At 40.0% G+C, this 14,716-nt stretch overlaps 1 protein-coding gene across 2 annotated transcripts in view; it reads left to right on the top strand.

Moving 5' to 3' along the window:
• Positions 1-14,716, top strand: part of IFT25 (intraflagellar transport 25) — a 33,216-nt gene that overhangs the window by 12,628 nt on the left and 5,872 nt on the right. Inside the window, exons 4-6 of one of the 2 annotated variants that reach the window (XM_085884440.1) lie at positions 4,913-4,981; positions 8,400-8,440; positions 11,402-11,517. In XM_085884440.1, coding sequence (XP_085740566.1) covers positions 4,913-4,981; positions 8,400-8,440; positions 11,402-11,497 — 206 coding nt within the window. In that variant the 3' untranslated portion in view covers positions 11,498-11,517. Of the gene's footprint in view, positions 1-4,912; positions 4,982-8,399; positions 8,441-11,401; positions 11,877-14,716 lie in introns of those variants that run through there. The other variant, XM_085884439.1, reaches the window with a different exon arrangement.

Below are 14,716 nucleotides of genomic sequence, written 5' to 3'. Positions count from 1 at the left end.
CTAATCAGCACTAGCCATCACCTCCTGAATCACGTGGTGTAATTTGACATTGGTAGCTTCTTCCGTTCTCGAGTTATCGTGCCTACAAACAAACTAACAAACAAACTAACAAACAAATAAACCAATGTCACCCGCGGGGTGACCCGTATCTTGCCAAAAGGTGACAACGTGTGACTTATTTAAGGTCACACTGAGGTGAACAGAACTGCTATCCACCAGGAGCGACTCCTTGAGGAATATCTGCCTTCGAGAGATTCCGATGAGAATCGTTCTACAGAGTAACCGTGAAAAATATGCTTTTGCCTCATAACGTCACCAAATGATGTCATAATGTCTCAAGCTTGACATATCTAGAAAGCACTCATCGAGATGTTCAATTTGAGGTACTACACGATATGGTTCCTAAAACTTGAAAATTTGACCTTGGGGTCAAATATGTTTGACCTAAGGCGCTAACCATGAAGGTCAAGGCCAATCGCCACCAAAAATTAATCAGCTGAGCGCCAGACCATGAACTATATTCCCATGAAGTCTGAAGACGATCCGATCAAAATTACTCAAAAAAAGGGTTTCGTCGACTCCCCTGATTTGCGAAAAAGTGACCTTGACCTTTGACCTTGACCTTCAAAATTTTGTGCACTGAAAGGGACCTCTATAGGCCTCTGATATGCGAAGTTACAAAAATTTCCAATGATAACTGTGCTCTGCAGAATTTTTTAAACGTGATTACAGACAAACAAAAAAAAATAAAATAAAATAAAATAAACAAGCTGACTAACATATCTTGCAAAACTTCGTTTTGGCAAGATAACAAGCAGTCATAGACTGGTACTTATGAAATCGTCAACTTGACCTCTGACCTTGTCTAATAAAAGCTGTCTCTGGAGAAGGTAGCGAGGCAAACCCGAAGTTTCTACGATGATTCTGTACCAAACCATCAAAAAATCGAATGTTTTGGATGTTTGACCTTACTGTGACCTTGACCTTTGACCGATTTCGACCAAAATCTAATCAGCACTAGCCATCACCCTCCTGAATCACGTGCTGTAATTTGACATTGGTTGCTTCTTCCGTTCTCAAGTTATCATTTTTTGGATGTTTGACCTCACTGTGACCTTGACCTTTGACCGATTTTGACTAAAATCTAATCAGCACTAGCCATCACCCTCCTGAATCATGTGGTGTAATTTGACATTGGTAGCTTCTTCCGTTCTCGAGTTATCTGTACCAAACCATCAAAAATCGAATAATTGACCTCACTGTGACCTTGACCTTTGACCGATTTTGACCAAAATCTAATCAGCACTAGCCATCACCCTCCTGAATCACGTGATGTAATTTGACATTGGTAGCTTCTTCCGTTCGAGTTATAGTGCCTACAAACAAACAAACAAACATACAAACAAACAAACAGAAACGCAAGTCATCAATATACTTTCAAAATCTTTAGATTTCGTAAGTAACAAACACACAAACAAACAAACTAGCCAGAATTTCGTTCATGGAACGAAAAATCTTGCTGAACTGAAGCACGTGAAGCGCAAACTGAAACAAATACTTGTGACACATTGATCAGAGTCTATCGCTCGGCCTATAGAGACTTGTGGAAAGAGTCTATTGATAATGATCTAAAGATTAATCTTAAGATTGAAAACTACTAATAATATATGGATGCTAGAGAACGTTCTGTTATCGCAGGAAGCATTTTTGGTTCCTTGACAAACTACAGATCTGGAAAGCGCTCATCAAGGGCTTTCATATGAGGTATTACTCGATATGGTACCTAAGATTTGAAAAATTGACCTTGGGGTCAAAACATTTCGACCTCAGGCGCTAACCATGAAGGTCAAGGCCGATCTCCACCAAAAACTTATCAGCTGAGCACTAAACCATATACTACATTCCTACAAAGTTTTGAGAAGATTCGATCAAAATTACTCCCAAAATTAGGGTTTCGTTGAACTCCATGATTTACCACAAAGTGACCTTGACCTTTGACCTTGACCTTGACCATTATGTGTGCTGAAGGGTATTCCAATAATACTATGATATGTGTAACCACAAGAGATTTCAATGAGAATTGCGCTCTACAGAGTGATTTAAAGGCAAAAAATAGGCGACGACAAACACTTTTATGAAACAAAGTGACAAACAAACAAATAAACAAACAAATAAATAAATAAACAAACAAACTAACTTACCGACCAATACAATCTTTCCGAAAATTTCGGCAAGATTAACAAACAAATAGAAATGGAAGTGATCAATATACTTACGAAATCTTTAGATTTCGTAAGTAACAAACACACAAACACACTACAAGCAGATTAAAACTACCTACGAAGGCCACTACCTTTCCCCAAAGCCGCCATCTTGGTATTTTGGTGGGCTGAAGACACCGAACCTGTCGGCCGCTGCTGACTATACACTGCCCAGGTTTGTTGCATCAGATTTCCATTGGTTTGTTTGGGTCTCGTGTGACTCATGATGAGGGACCTCAAAAAATCTAATCACATGTTGAATAAAAATTATTTGTAACGTTTAATTAAGCCTGTCAGTACGCATAGTACGTGCCTCCCTAGCAAAATAGAGTTGCGTCATTTTTGAGCAACCCTAAATTGGGGTTAAACAATCCATGACTGCTGGCATGGATGAGAGGTGTCGAGTTAATCTTTTAATAGCGCATTAAATGTGCTTTTCCCAATCGGCCCATTACCGGATTTTGACGCAGGCTGTGACCACAGTGTAGTCATTCTTGTTATATTTAAAGGTCATCATTAAGGTCCATGCTCGAAGTAGTGGTTGTGGTCAATACTATTGAGGGTGGGGGGTGGGGGAGGAACTGACAGCAATGTGCTACTATTGTCTCAAAGCAAATTAACAAAACAGAAGAAGACAAAAATTTTGACACATGTAAGGGTTATGTTACAATTTCATCCTCATGGCATTTCTTGGAGCATACCAAGATGTGTAAGGAAAACTGCCTTTGAACCCTCCAGCAAGAATTTGTACTTGGTGCATTAACTGCTGTATTGCTGGGGTTTAAACATGTCTTTGAGATGTGATGCTTCTCTCAGGAAAACCAAAAGCCTAACATACCGCAGTTAACGCTCGCCAAGCGTTCTTCTTTCCAACGTTCCTGTTTTTCATTCCTGATAGTTTACTTCTGTATCCATCCTGTCCACCCCATATGTTCTCTAATCATCATTGTTCCTCACATCCCTTATCTTCGAAGATTCCATTTGGTTTCTCAACCTTGCTATTATGCATTTCCTCTCCTTCTGCTGTTCCTTTTGTTCTGTTGCATCCTGATCATTTTATGTTCTAGCTCTTCTAAGAGCCTCGACTCTGTATAAAACCAGAACGGCCCTCTTCGACATCAGATATGTCTCCATCCACATTATTATTGAAGGATTTTAAGTAAAAAAAAAAAAGAAAAAGGCTGCCGAACTACGTGACCGATTATATCAGTCCCCCTACCATACAATTCAGCCAGAGATTATCCTCAAAAATGTTCATACTGATCGGATAAAGCGTTCGATGTATGCAATTATGATGTCATAACGAAGCTACCTATGACATCAAAACAAAATCACACTCATTTCCCTTGGGGAGTACTTGGCATTTTTTTTCCTTGGTGGGGTTTGAGATACAGAGGTCCAATGTTTGTCCTCCTTTCCAACATAGCTGCCACATCACGTGACCTATGACATCATAATAATCATTAAAATATTCTACATGACTAGTTGCACCTATAATGACAATTTCGTGTCAATCGGGTAAGCGGTTGCAGAGAAAACTAGCATGGATGGACAACCTGAAAACATAATGCCTCCGGCGACTTCGTCAGTGGAGGCATAAAATCAAATCTCTGCAGTGTTGTCACCCCGTACGTTGGACGGTGTTCCCAACTGAAGGCACCGCAGAATCAGCAGCAGTATTTGCACGGTGTTGCCACTTATAAAGCACACACACCTAAAATTATTGGGAAGTCAGAAAATAAGCAGGATTATTGGTTTAAAATCACTATTTTTTTATTGATAATCAGATTTCTGTTCTCCTTTGACAAAAAATTAACTGTGTGGAGCTTCCAGGTAACTCTCACCTTGTAGCAAAGTTTGGAACATAATAGGTGCAAAATTGTGTTGTGTTGAGATTTTGAGGTTCTTCTGGCTGATATTTTTTGAGCCTGATCTGCCTGGACCTGTTCTTCTGGCCTGATCTGTAATTTTTGGCCTACCCTCCAGATCCTAAATTCAATATTGGCACTACCTGTCATCTTCCATTTCTAAAGGACATTACACACTTAACTTGGGCAGGAAGACTGATGTTGGCTTCATGGTTAGGGTAGCTGGCTTAAGATCTTAGGGTCTTGAGTTTGAGCCCCTCTCACCTTTGAATTAAAACCAGGTGGGATTCAATCAGCTGATCATCCTTCTGAGATCAGCAAAATGAGTACCAGTGTACTGGTAATAGAGGGCACTGTATCAGCGGTGCAGCCGCACCCCCATAAAATGATGCAACCAGCAGCCACAGGCTGCTCACAATAGCTAGCTAACTTGTGAAGGCCCAACGTGAAGGAAATGTCATAATCCTTGGGCACCCACTAACCATTGAACGTTGAAGTTCAATCACTTTTTGTTTTTTTTCCTCCCCTACCCTCTCCTTCTAATTTTGCATTGCACTGTGGGGTTGCAAAAAAAATTGCACATTGCTGGTGGGGAGGGTTAATTTCAAGTCTGGCTATGCTGTCCAATACTCTTACTATTATAGAGTACATATCATATACAGTACTACATTGTTCCATGTGACATCATTCGTAAATGTCAGTTTTCCATGTTGTTGTCTGTGTTAAAAATGGCATTGATATCACACAACACCTGAAATACTTACTATACCTTGTGACTTGCAGTGAAACATTTAAGCATGGAATGGAGCAGTGCAAAAGAGCCTGTTGACTTCAAGCATTTGGCTGAGAAAGGTTTGTTATTTTGTGCAATTTATTTGTTACTACAAAGAATTTTACGGATGGGTTTAGGTTAATTTCTCCACTTTTATAATACTGAAGGCAGCGTCCACCTGGTGACAAGATACGATACACATTTAACAAAGAAGAAGGAAATATGACACAGGAGGCCATTTGGCCCATCATACCTGCACTACACCAACACCAGATGAAATGACTGTAAAACTAATGACTTAATTTCATTGGGGGGATGGGGGAGGAGTGGGATGAGTGTGGCAGGCTCAGAATTTCACCAAAATGTTCAAAACAAAAATGGGAATTTGTTGTGTTTTTTAAAAATTAATCTACTATCATAAAAAATATAATTTGAGGTGGGTGAAGGTGGTTTTAGGATGAAGAATATACAATACTGACCAACCACACACTAACCCTTGTGATCCTCTCAGACACACACTCAGCACAGATGTATACAATCACCCATCTAAACTCATTACCAGCAAGTCCTGCCAATATCTCTGTCCCCCTCGATCCCCAATGCTTTTAGGTACCCATCCAATTCAAACCCATATGCTGTTTCTGCTGCCACTACCTTTCCAGAGAGATAGTTCCATGCATTAACTACTCTCTGAGTGAAAGACCCCCAACTTTACCATCTTAACTCTCAGGCTATGCTCCCTGGTAGCCCCACCAATCTTTTCTGTTAAATAATTATTCTGCACTTATTTTGTCTATACCCTTTATAATATTATCTTAAACATCTCCATCGGATCCCCTTGTAACTGCCTCCTTTTAAAAGGCCACAGTCCTGCCTCTTTCAGCCACTCCTTAAACCTGAGTCCAGCGAGGCCAGTAATAAATGTATCCCGAAACTGAACCTTCTCTATGGCATTGAGCATTTGGCTCCCCCCTCCCATGTACCCCACCTATGTCCTTCCTGAGATGTGGTGACCAACACTGCAAATATAAAGATGAGGTCTCACTAAATTCCAAACAGTGTTAAAACTACCTCCTTTGAGTTATCATTTATCCCCCTATGAATACAACATAAACCCATTTGCTTTACCTATAGCTGCCTGGCATTGTCCTGTCTGCTTACCTCCCATATCTATTACCACCCCCAGATGCTTCTCCTGTGTGACATGCTTTAAGATTGTCCCTTGCATTATGTAATCCCTATTTTCATAATTCTTACCCATCCCCAACACCTTACATTTTTTATGTTAAACTGCATCTGCCAATCCATTAAAATATCGACTCTCTCGATTCTGATCACTGCCCTCTCTGCTTTCTGCCTTACCTCCAAGCTTCGTGTCATCTGCAAATTTGGAAAGCCTAATCTTAACCCCAATGTCCAAATCGTTCATGTAAATTATGAATAATAATGGTCGTCGTAGGATGTAAGCACACTTGCCTCTAAGCTACTGTATCTAGCTTTGGTTTGAATCCTGACCCAGCTATAATCTCTCCTCTCAGTATTTCACAGGCAGGGTGATTCATTAATGTATATGTTTTCCCTTGGATGGACAATAGACTGAGTGTCCCTTCTGCTGGCATTGGTTGGCTGACATTCAAAATCCCACAATGTCCTTTTCAAAAAGTAGCCGAGGTATCACTGGCACCCTAGCCAAACTACTGCGAGGAAGGCAATGGCAAAACACTCAGCATAACCCTTGCTATGAAACTGCTTTGGTAGCACCAACACTAACGAAGTATGGTATATCAGAATCAGAATGGTCCTAGTACTGATCTCTGAAGTACCCCACGACTTGCATCCTCCCAGCTAGACATCCCCCCTCACTCACAGCCACTCTTGGCCTCCTTTTACAAAGACAGATTCCAATCCAATTAGTTAACTGACCAGCCACTTCACAAGCCCTCACCTTGGCTAACAACCTCCAATGTGGTACCTTATAAAATGCCATCTTAAAATCGAGATATACGACATCCATTACACTTCCCTCATCCACCCAGCCAGAAACTGCTTCATATAACTAATAAAGTTGTTAAACATGATCTCCCTTTTGTAAATCCATGCTGACTACCTTTAGTTAGCTTATTTATTTAAATGGTTCCTCATCTGGTCCCTAAGTGACATCCCCAATACCTTCTTTAGAACTGAAGTCAAACCAACAGGTCTATCATTCCCCAATTCTGCTCTGGAGTCTTTCTTAAATAATGGTGTTACATCAAGATAATTGGGGCCCTCCACCACCCTGAACCCCAGGCCTATAAATTTGTTTTACATTCAAACCCACTCCTCCCATGGACCCCATGAGTACAAGCAGAAGTTTTCAACTCATTCGATCCAGTGGATCGAGTGCATCAAGTCAAAAAAACAAATACAAACAAACATTTCTCAAATTATCATGGAGTACAGTAGTACTCCATATTGAGGGATGATACAGGGGGGAAAATGGCTGCCCATTCAAATGTGTACACAATGATAGGCTTATAAACTACCAGAGTGAAGTCGTAAACATTTAAAGGCCATACCATTTATTCTCCAGCATTTGCTGAACTACCAAGATTTAAAAAGACACCAGAATACATCGCTAAAGTACCACAATGGGAGATCGCTAAATTGCCAATTTGTACTTCTTCTTCTTCGCCTCTAAAAACAATATAAAACTGTAGACCAACCTACCTCAATAACTGCTGAAGCCATGATAGTGATTCCAACGCAATGAAGTTACATCGTCTCTGTGCTAGTGCACGCAACCCAAAATTGAAAAAAATACATAAAACAATCGTTTTATTAGGAAAAGAAATCAAATGTAAATGTGCACTCAACCAAACCAGGCCAGGATCATGGGAGCGAGCAACATGGACAGTGGACAGAACCATTCCAAGAGCAATATATATCCAAGCCATCCCCTAAATCAACTGAAACGAGTATTAAAACAATTTAATAACATAGATGGATTTAATGCATACCAAAATAAAATATATAAAACATGAAGCATTTTATTACTTTAAAAAAAAAATTGTACAAACAAGAAAAAAAAAAACTAATAACAAAAAAGTAAACACAGAGGGATGATATTAAAAAAACCATTTAAAAAGTCGGAATAACACCACATTACAATACCACAATCCTCTTATGGATTACCATCACAACATCTTTTGACATTTTACTTTTGTTGTGGGATTGTATGGATGAAGAAGAAGAATCCATCACAATCCCACAACAAAAGTAAAATGTCAAAATATATCGTGACGTTAAACCAGAAGAGGTTTGTGGTGTCATTCCTTCCTCGTTTGGTTGTTTTGTTTTTATTGAGACTTCATCCCTCTGTTTTTACTTCTTTTTTAATGTTCTTTTTTCTTGTATATTATTATGATAGCATCTGATGGATCCAGCATGATTTTATTTTCTGTTCATCACATTTTCATCTGAAGGCAGTCATAAATTAAACAAATTGTTGTTGTTTAGAACTAGAACCAATGGAGACTTTGCAAGTAGAAGAATTCTCGGTAAGTTTGTCCATTATAATTACACTACAATCTGATTTAACCAAACTCCAGATGTCATGCAAATATTCACTTAGCACATTGCTTGGAAAGGTATAATGGAATATATAATTTTAGTGCATTATTTTAACAACTTTTTAAAACCTTTGTTGTATGTGGACAGAGTACATATATCTATTCAATGGGGAGATTGTGTGTCCTTGTTAAATTTTTCATCAAGAAGCTTTCAAAAGGTTTTGTTTTTTTTTTATTCATGCCCAATCCAACCCTCCTCAGCAAAACAAGAAAAAGTAATTTTGTGTGCTGTAATGATAAAATGAATAAGCAAGAATTTTGGGCTCATGAATGTACATAAAAAGCAGAATATATATATATATATATATATATATATATATATATATATATATATTTAGTGAGAATATAGGTAAAAAAAAAAATTCTTACATATGGACAGGGACAGCTTGTTTGCATGCATTAGCTGACTTTGGGACAATCTACAAATTTGTTAAATATGGCAGAAGTATGGGCATGTTTTTGCATCTCAACCTTTCACTAATTTCTGTGAAATTTGAAATTGCCTACATGAGCCTTTTTAACATTCACAAGATATATGCTGTTATTTTTTTTGTATCATAAATTGCAGTAATCTGATCACTCAAATAATTATCTCAAACTCTGTTTATAGGTTTAAGTTTAACCAGAATCATTGGCTCCACTTGTTATGGAAATAAGATTTATTTATGCATCATTTTGTAGATATTGTAATTGGATTGGCAGGATCACTGAGACTGGAGGTATACACAATCACCTCTGAGCTGCCTAGCCTGTGTTCAAATGTCGATACAGCTATAAACTGCCATCCTAGTGTTTAGCATTCAGGGTGATTCATCATCGTGTGTGCTATCCCTCGGATGGACGTTCAGCCTGAGGACCTGTCTGCCACCATTAGTCTTGGGTGGACGATAAATACAGTATCTCAGTATCATTTGTGAAGGGAAGGAGGCGAGTTATCACTGCCCCCCGAATAAACTACAAATTCTTGCACAAATCAGCTTTAGTCAAACAGCAGGGTTGGCCAGTGAAAACATGAAAGACTTGGGCCAAAACCCTTCTATGGCTGACACAACAAGAAAGTGGAAATATTTGGGCCCATCAAAGTAGTAGTAGCAGTGTAACATGACTTGTGATTCAATCTTGAAATGAGACAGGTTTAAACCTTTCTGCTTCCCGACACATGTAGTGATGCATTCAGGTTGTTATACAAATGCACCAGGTGTTCGATATCACACAAATAGGTGACAAAGTGGAATGGCCATTGTTGGCAAAGCTACTTTTAAAGAAGCCTGCTGGCCTACCTCCTGCAGCTACAAACTATACTCTTAAAAAACTAAAAAATAAAAACCGCTATCTATTCTTAAACCACCTTTTGAAAATGTAGCTTGCCGTTTTTACATCAGCCTTAATTTGCGAGTCGACTAGCACAGAGCATGCACACCCAATGAGAAGCTAAACAAAAACAAACAAAGAAAGACATCACTGGGCTTTTGCATAATGTCAATTTTGAACAAACACATGTAAGGAGACCCTGAGCTGGCTGTCTCGCAGATACTGCATCTTTTAAATCGAGGGCATGCGAGCGCTGCAGGCAAGCTCAGAAAACCCTCGGCCGAACTCGATGGTTGTAAAAGAAACGATAATACACTTTCATCGATACCTGCATTGTAACGCTGAGCCACCTGTAACGTGCCAAGTTGATGTCGGATGTTTTTGACGTTTGCAAGCACCCCTGCTTTTGTTGAGTTTAGGCAAATAAACGCGTAATCCTTTTGTAGCGGATTTACACCTCACGGCGGTTTTCAGGTAAATGCCAAATTTATACTGGGTGCATCTTGGATTCCCTTTTCAATAAAAATGGTGAAGATATTGATTAGTTTTTTTCCAGAGCAGTATCCAACATGATCCATGTTTTAGGAGTGAAGGTACAGAAGGGATGTGTCGTGAGATGTTTGACAGACCTGACCAGCTACCACCAGCCTTTTGAAGATGGTCAGTTGAGCTTGTTGTGTTCCGATTTGTCAAAGGACTGGTACATACTGGTTGTAGGCTGGGCGGCAGTACTTTTGGTTCCTCGCAGTTGGGTTCACCTTCAAAGTGAAAAACACAAGCTGCCTTTTCATGATTCCTTCATCACATGCCTGGGCAGATTGGGATCAGGATGTTGAATAGGACAGTTGAAGACATGAAGGGATTAACTTTTGAAGGAGTCAGTTTGTTGAGGAACATATTCCAGGAATTGTTAATGGCAGGAGCTGAGACTATTATGGACCTATCTATGAAACAGATAGCAGATTTTAGACCAGATAAATCTGCTGTGCTGAATTGATGTACATCAGCACACAATTGCACCACCATGGCCACAGTGGAAAATGTACCCAATCAATTACTTAAAAATCAGGCTAGTAATATTTCTCAAATAATGGCATAGCCTCTTTCTTTTCTTAACAGTCCCATTTATTCCCACCTTCTCATAGGGTCAGCCACAAAGACAGCAACGTTTTTGACCCAAGTCTTTCACGAGCTGGCTGGCCAGGCCTAACATTCAAATGAAGGCTGCAGGGATTTGGAATTTGGCCAGTGTGCCGGTAATAACTCACCTGTTGTTTGCAAACAACACATCTTAAACGTCCAACAATCCATGCTGGGAGACAGGTTCTTCCAGCGTAACGTTCTTCCGATGGACAATGAACACATTAATGCCTCATGTCCTACCTGCAAAACACCAGGGTGAGTTTATATCGAGATTCTGACAAGGTAGACAACTCAAAGGCAAGTGCACATCCCTCAAAGCTATAATGCCAATGGAATAGCACAGCAATTAGCATTTGTATGATTCAAATAGCAATGTTATTGTTCGTAAACTTTCTGTGGTCATTACCAAGCTGTTTTGATTGTGCTTCCTTGCAGGCAGAAGGATTGCTTGCTTTGCATCTCCGCTTCATAATCCTCAATGGGCATGACCACTTCGTTTCTGTGCACCAGGTCACCCTTGAGGGAGAGTAGTGAAATGCTCCTGACATGTGGTGGGTACCATTCAATGAGACCCACATTTATTACATGCTTTGTAAGGATCATGTCAAAGGTCATCAAAAGATGTATGAGGGAAGTAGTGGCATCTCGTATCAAAACAGAATGGAGAAATACAAAATCAGAATCTAACCCTCCTTTATCCCATTCATATAGTTTGTATTGTCATCACCAGTGATGTAGGATTCTAGTCATTATTTTGCCAGACTGTCTCAACAGCTTGAGACTTCGACTTCATTTTCTGGGGCTCAACTATACAACTCATCATCTTCCTATATTAAATAAAGCATGTGTGTGTGTGTGTGTGTACATCTGAAAAGAATAGAAAACAATAAAACAAAACTTGTGGGCACAACCACTCCCCCCCCCTCTCGTTTATGATTTATGCCTGTACACATGCCACAGTGCAAGTGGTTTACTGACCCCTGCTGCAGACAGAGGGGAGTATGAGCTATGACAAAATATATGTATATATACAAAATATACTGTACATATGCCCCACCTCCACCATTGCCGTTCCCACTTGGAGTCGAGGGAAGAATTTGGTGAGGGTACCAGCACATTTGGCTTACTCTTCAAAAGACACCATGGGATCTTTAATGTCCACCAACTAATGCAAACAAATAGGACACCCAGCTGAACATCTTTCCAAAGAACAGCTAGTACACAATGATGCAACTTCCTGCCTGCAAAGCAGCAGGGTGACAGCAGTACACTGTCTCTCAGCTATCTTGTCAGGCCCAATCAGACAGACACAGAAAGAAAATTTCACAGGAAGGATAAAGAAAGAAGTTGAGCACAAAGTAGAGATTTTGAGGTTAAGGAGGGCTTACCAGATTAGCATTTTAATCCTGGTCAAACATTTGAAGAGCAAAGGCAAAAGGAACAAAACTAACTGAGAATTCTCATAGCTATGGGTGGCTTTTTAACTTTGAACAGCAGAAGAAGACCGAGAGGCTACCAACATGCATATGGTGAGAGTGATAGGTCATGCTTCTGCTTCTTGATGGGTGATGCCAATGAATCTCAAAACTTTGGACTGTACAGCATGAAGAAGTGATATAATTCCACCATTTTGCATAAAGTTTTCTTTCAATGTTTTGAGGGAAAGAGGTCATTAAAAGCCATGCAGCATCAAGTTTTGATCTGGAATATTCAATAGTAATGGCTGCTGCCAAAAGAAGCACAGCCTTTGGAAATGAACACCAGGTGGTTGAAACTACAATGTGTTTGACATATGAATGTTCGTGCAAGCTCACCAGATCAACTTCAACCATCAGGATATTGCTCCCTTTCTATAATGGATCAAAAACAATGATTAAAAGACACCTTTCGTTAACTGCTGATATTTTGCTTATTGAAGAAAATGGGTTACATTGCTTTTGCCCAATTTTTCTAACCTCTTATTACCTCCATCCCCAAAGGTGGACAGAGATTATGTTTTTACTCTTCTATCTGACTGTCTGCGAGCAGGATATCTTAAGTTGTGGACAGATTTGGGCGAAATTTGGTGTACAGGTTGGGTTCTGTTCTGTTCTTGCATATGGCAGCTTGGCTGCCGGGTAGCTTTCATTTCTTGGAAGCGTGGCTGTGCCGCTGATGCTGTGCCCCTCTATCAGTACACTGGTACCCATTGTGCCGACCTTGGAAGGATGACAGGCTGAGTCAACCGCACCTAGTGTTAATTCAGCAGCCAATGGGACTCGAACTCAGAACCCTAAGTCAGCCACCCGAGCTGCTAAGCCAACACCAGGCTTACAAGGTTGAGTGTGTGACAATAACAAATTGATTAGATTTTGGTGAAGATCCGAATCCTAACAAAAAATTTTTTAATTTTAATTGATTCTTCACCATTGAGCAATGGATCCAGATCCAGCCTATCAGTGGCAAATAAAATGTAAACTGTTCAGCCTGGCGGAGGGATGTGCTCTCCCGAGTGCCGTTCAACTTCTTTGCTGTGTTCAGTAGAAATAGGAAGTTTGATAATCCCTTAATTTAATTTAGTATGGTTTTTGGTGGAAAGTAATTAAAGATAAGGATTTAAATTGAGGTTGTGTCACAGCGAGAAAAGATAAATCTATACTCCACTGAGGCTCCGTTTTGACCCCCCCCCCCAAAAAAAAACCCACTGCATTTCAAAAGGGAAACTACAAATGCCTCAGGCTATAAGAAGTTTAGATTCCAAGGAATGACTGTGCCTGAAGAATGTGCACCTGTGCCTTTGCAACTGATATAACCAAATGTGACTGATGAAGCCCGAGAATAAGGGACTGTTTCATCCAAAGATTTCTCATCAGCTCTGTGATTTTGATTTGGTCAGTCCTGCCAGGAACATATTGATGAGATTTATCCAAAATAGAAGTAATGATCCAAGTTCCAGCCAAGCTTCTGATTTTCTACACATAATGCTACTACCAATCTGTCATTGGAATGAGAAACCTTTTTTTTTTGTTTGAGAAATAGGATCTATAAAGCAAATGCAAACCAAGAAATACTATAAAGGATTCGGCGGTGGCGGGATTCGCACCTTAAGGCACTGTCACACCTTGAGGATTTAGCCAGCAATGACAACGCATAAAAATGCATGTAAAACGTTGGCATACGCTGAAATTTTGATGTTTTTTTTAAGTTTTGGTCGTATTCATAACGTGTTGGTCGTATGCATAACATATTAGTAATGGGCACAGAACGTTTCGTTGTCTTATAGATAACTTATACCAACGAATGCTTTGCCTGTTGTCGGCGTTCACAACCTATGCCCAACGATAGTTTAACTTCGGCAAAGCACACTGCACGTATCGCCGATGAACTCCTGGCGTAGCCTGTTAAAAACCTGCTGCATGCCGATTTAAATCATAACCGCCTGAGAATTGGAAGTGTCAACCACGCAGTCACACCTTGACGATTTAGCCAGCGTATGCAGACTTATGAAAAATGTGTACAAAACGCTGGCACACGTCGAATACGGTATGGGTAAGTTGTGTATAGGCCTACGTTAAGAGCACGCTGAAAAACGATGAAGTACACTGTCATATTTCGTGGTATGTTAAGTACGTCGTGAAACTTCAAGCATGCTGAAAGTTTTACGATGTACTCGCCGTATGGCTCACATGTTCTGCTACGCTGGGAATAAGTTGTAGGCACGATATGCGATCATTGACACACGTCGACACAAGTTCCTTGTAAGTTACTCAT

Source organism: Eptatretus burgeri, chromosome 6 (assembly GCF_056783735.1).
Source record: "Eptatretus burgeri isolate ZD-2024b chromosome 6, Ebu_testis_v1, whole genome shotgun sequence".
Taxonomy (NCBI): Eukaryota; Metazoa; Chordata; class Myxini; order Myxiniformes; family Myxinidae; genus Eptatretus; species Eptatretus burgeri.
Note: the sequence above shows the minus strand (reverse complement) of the source record. Positions and strands in the feature narration are given on the sequence as shown.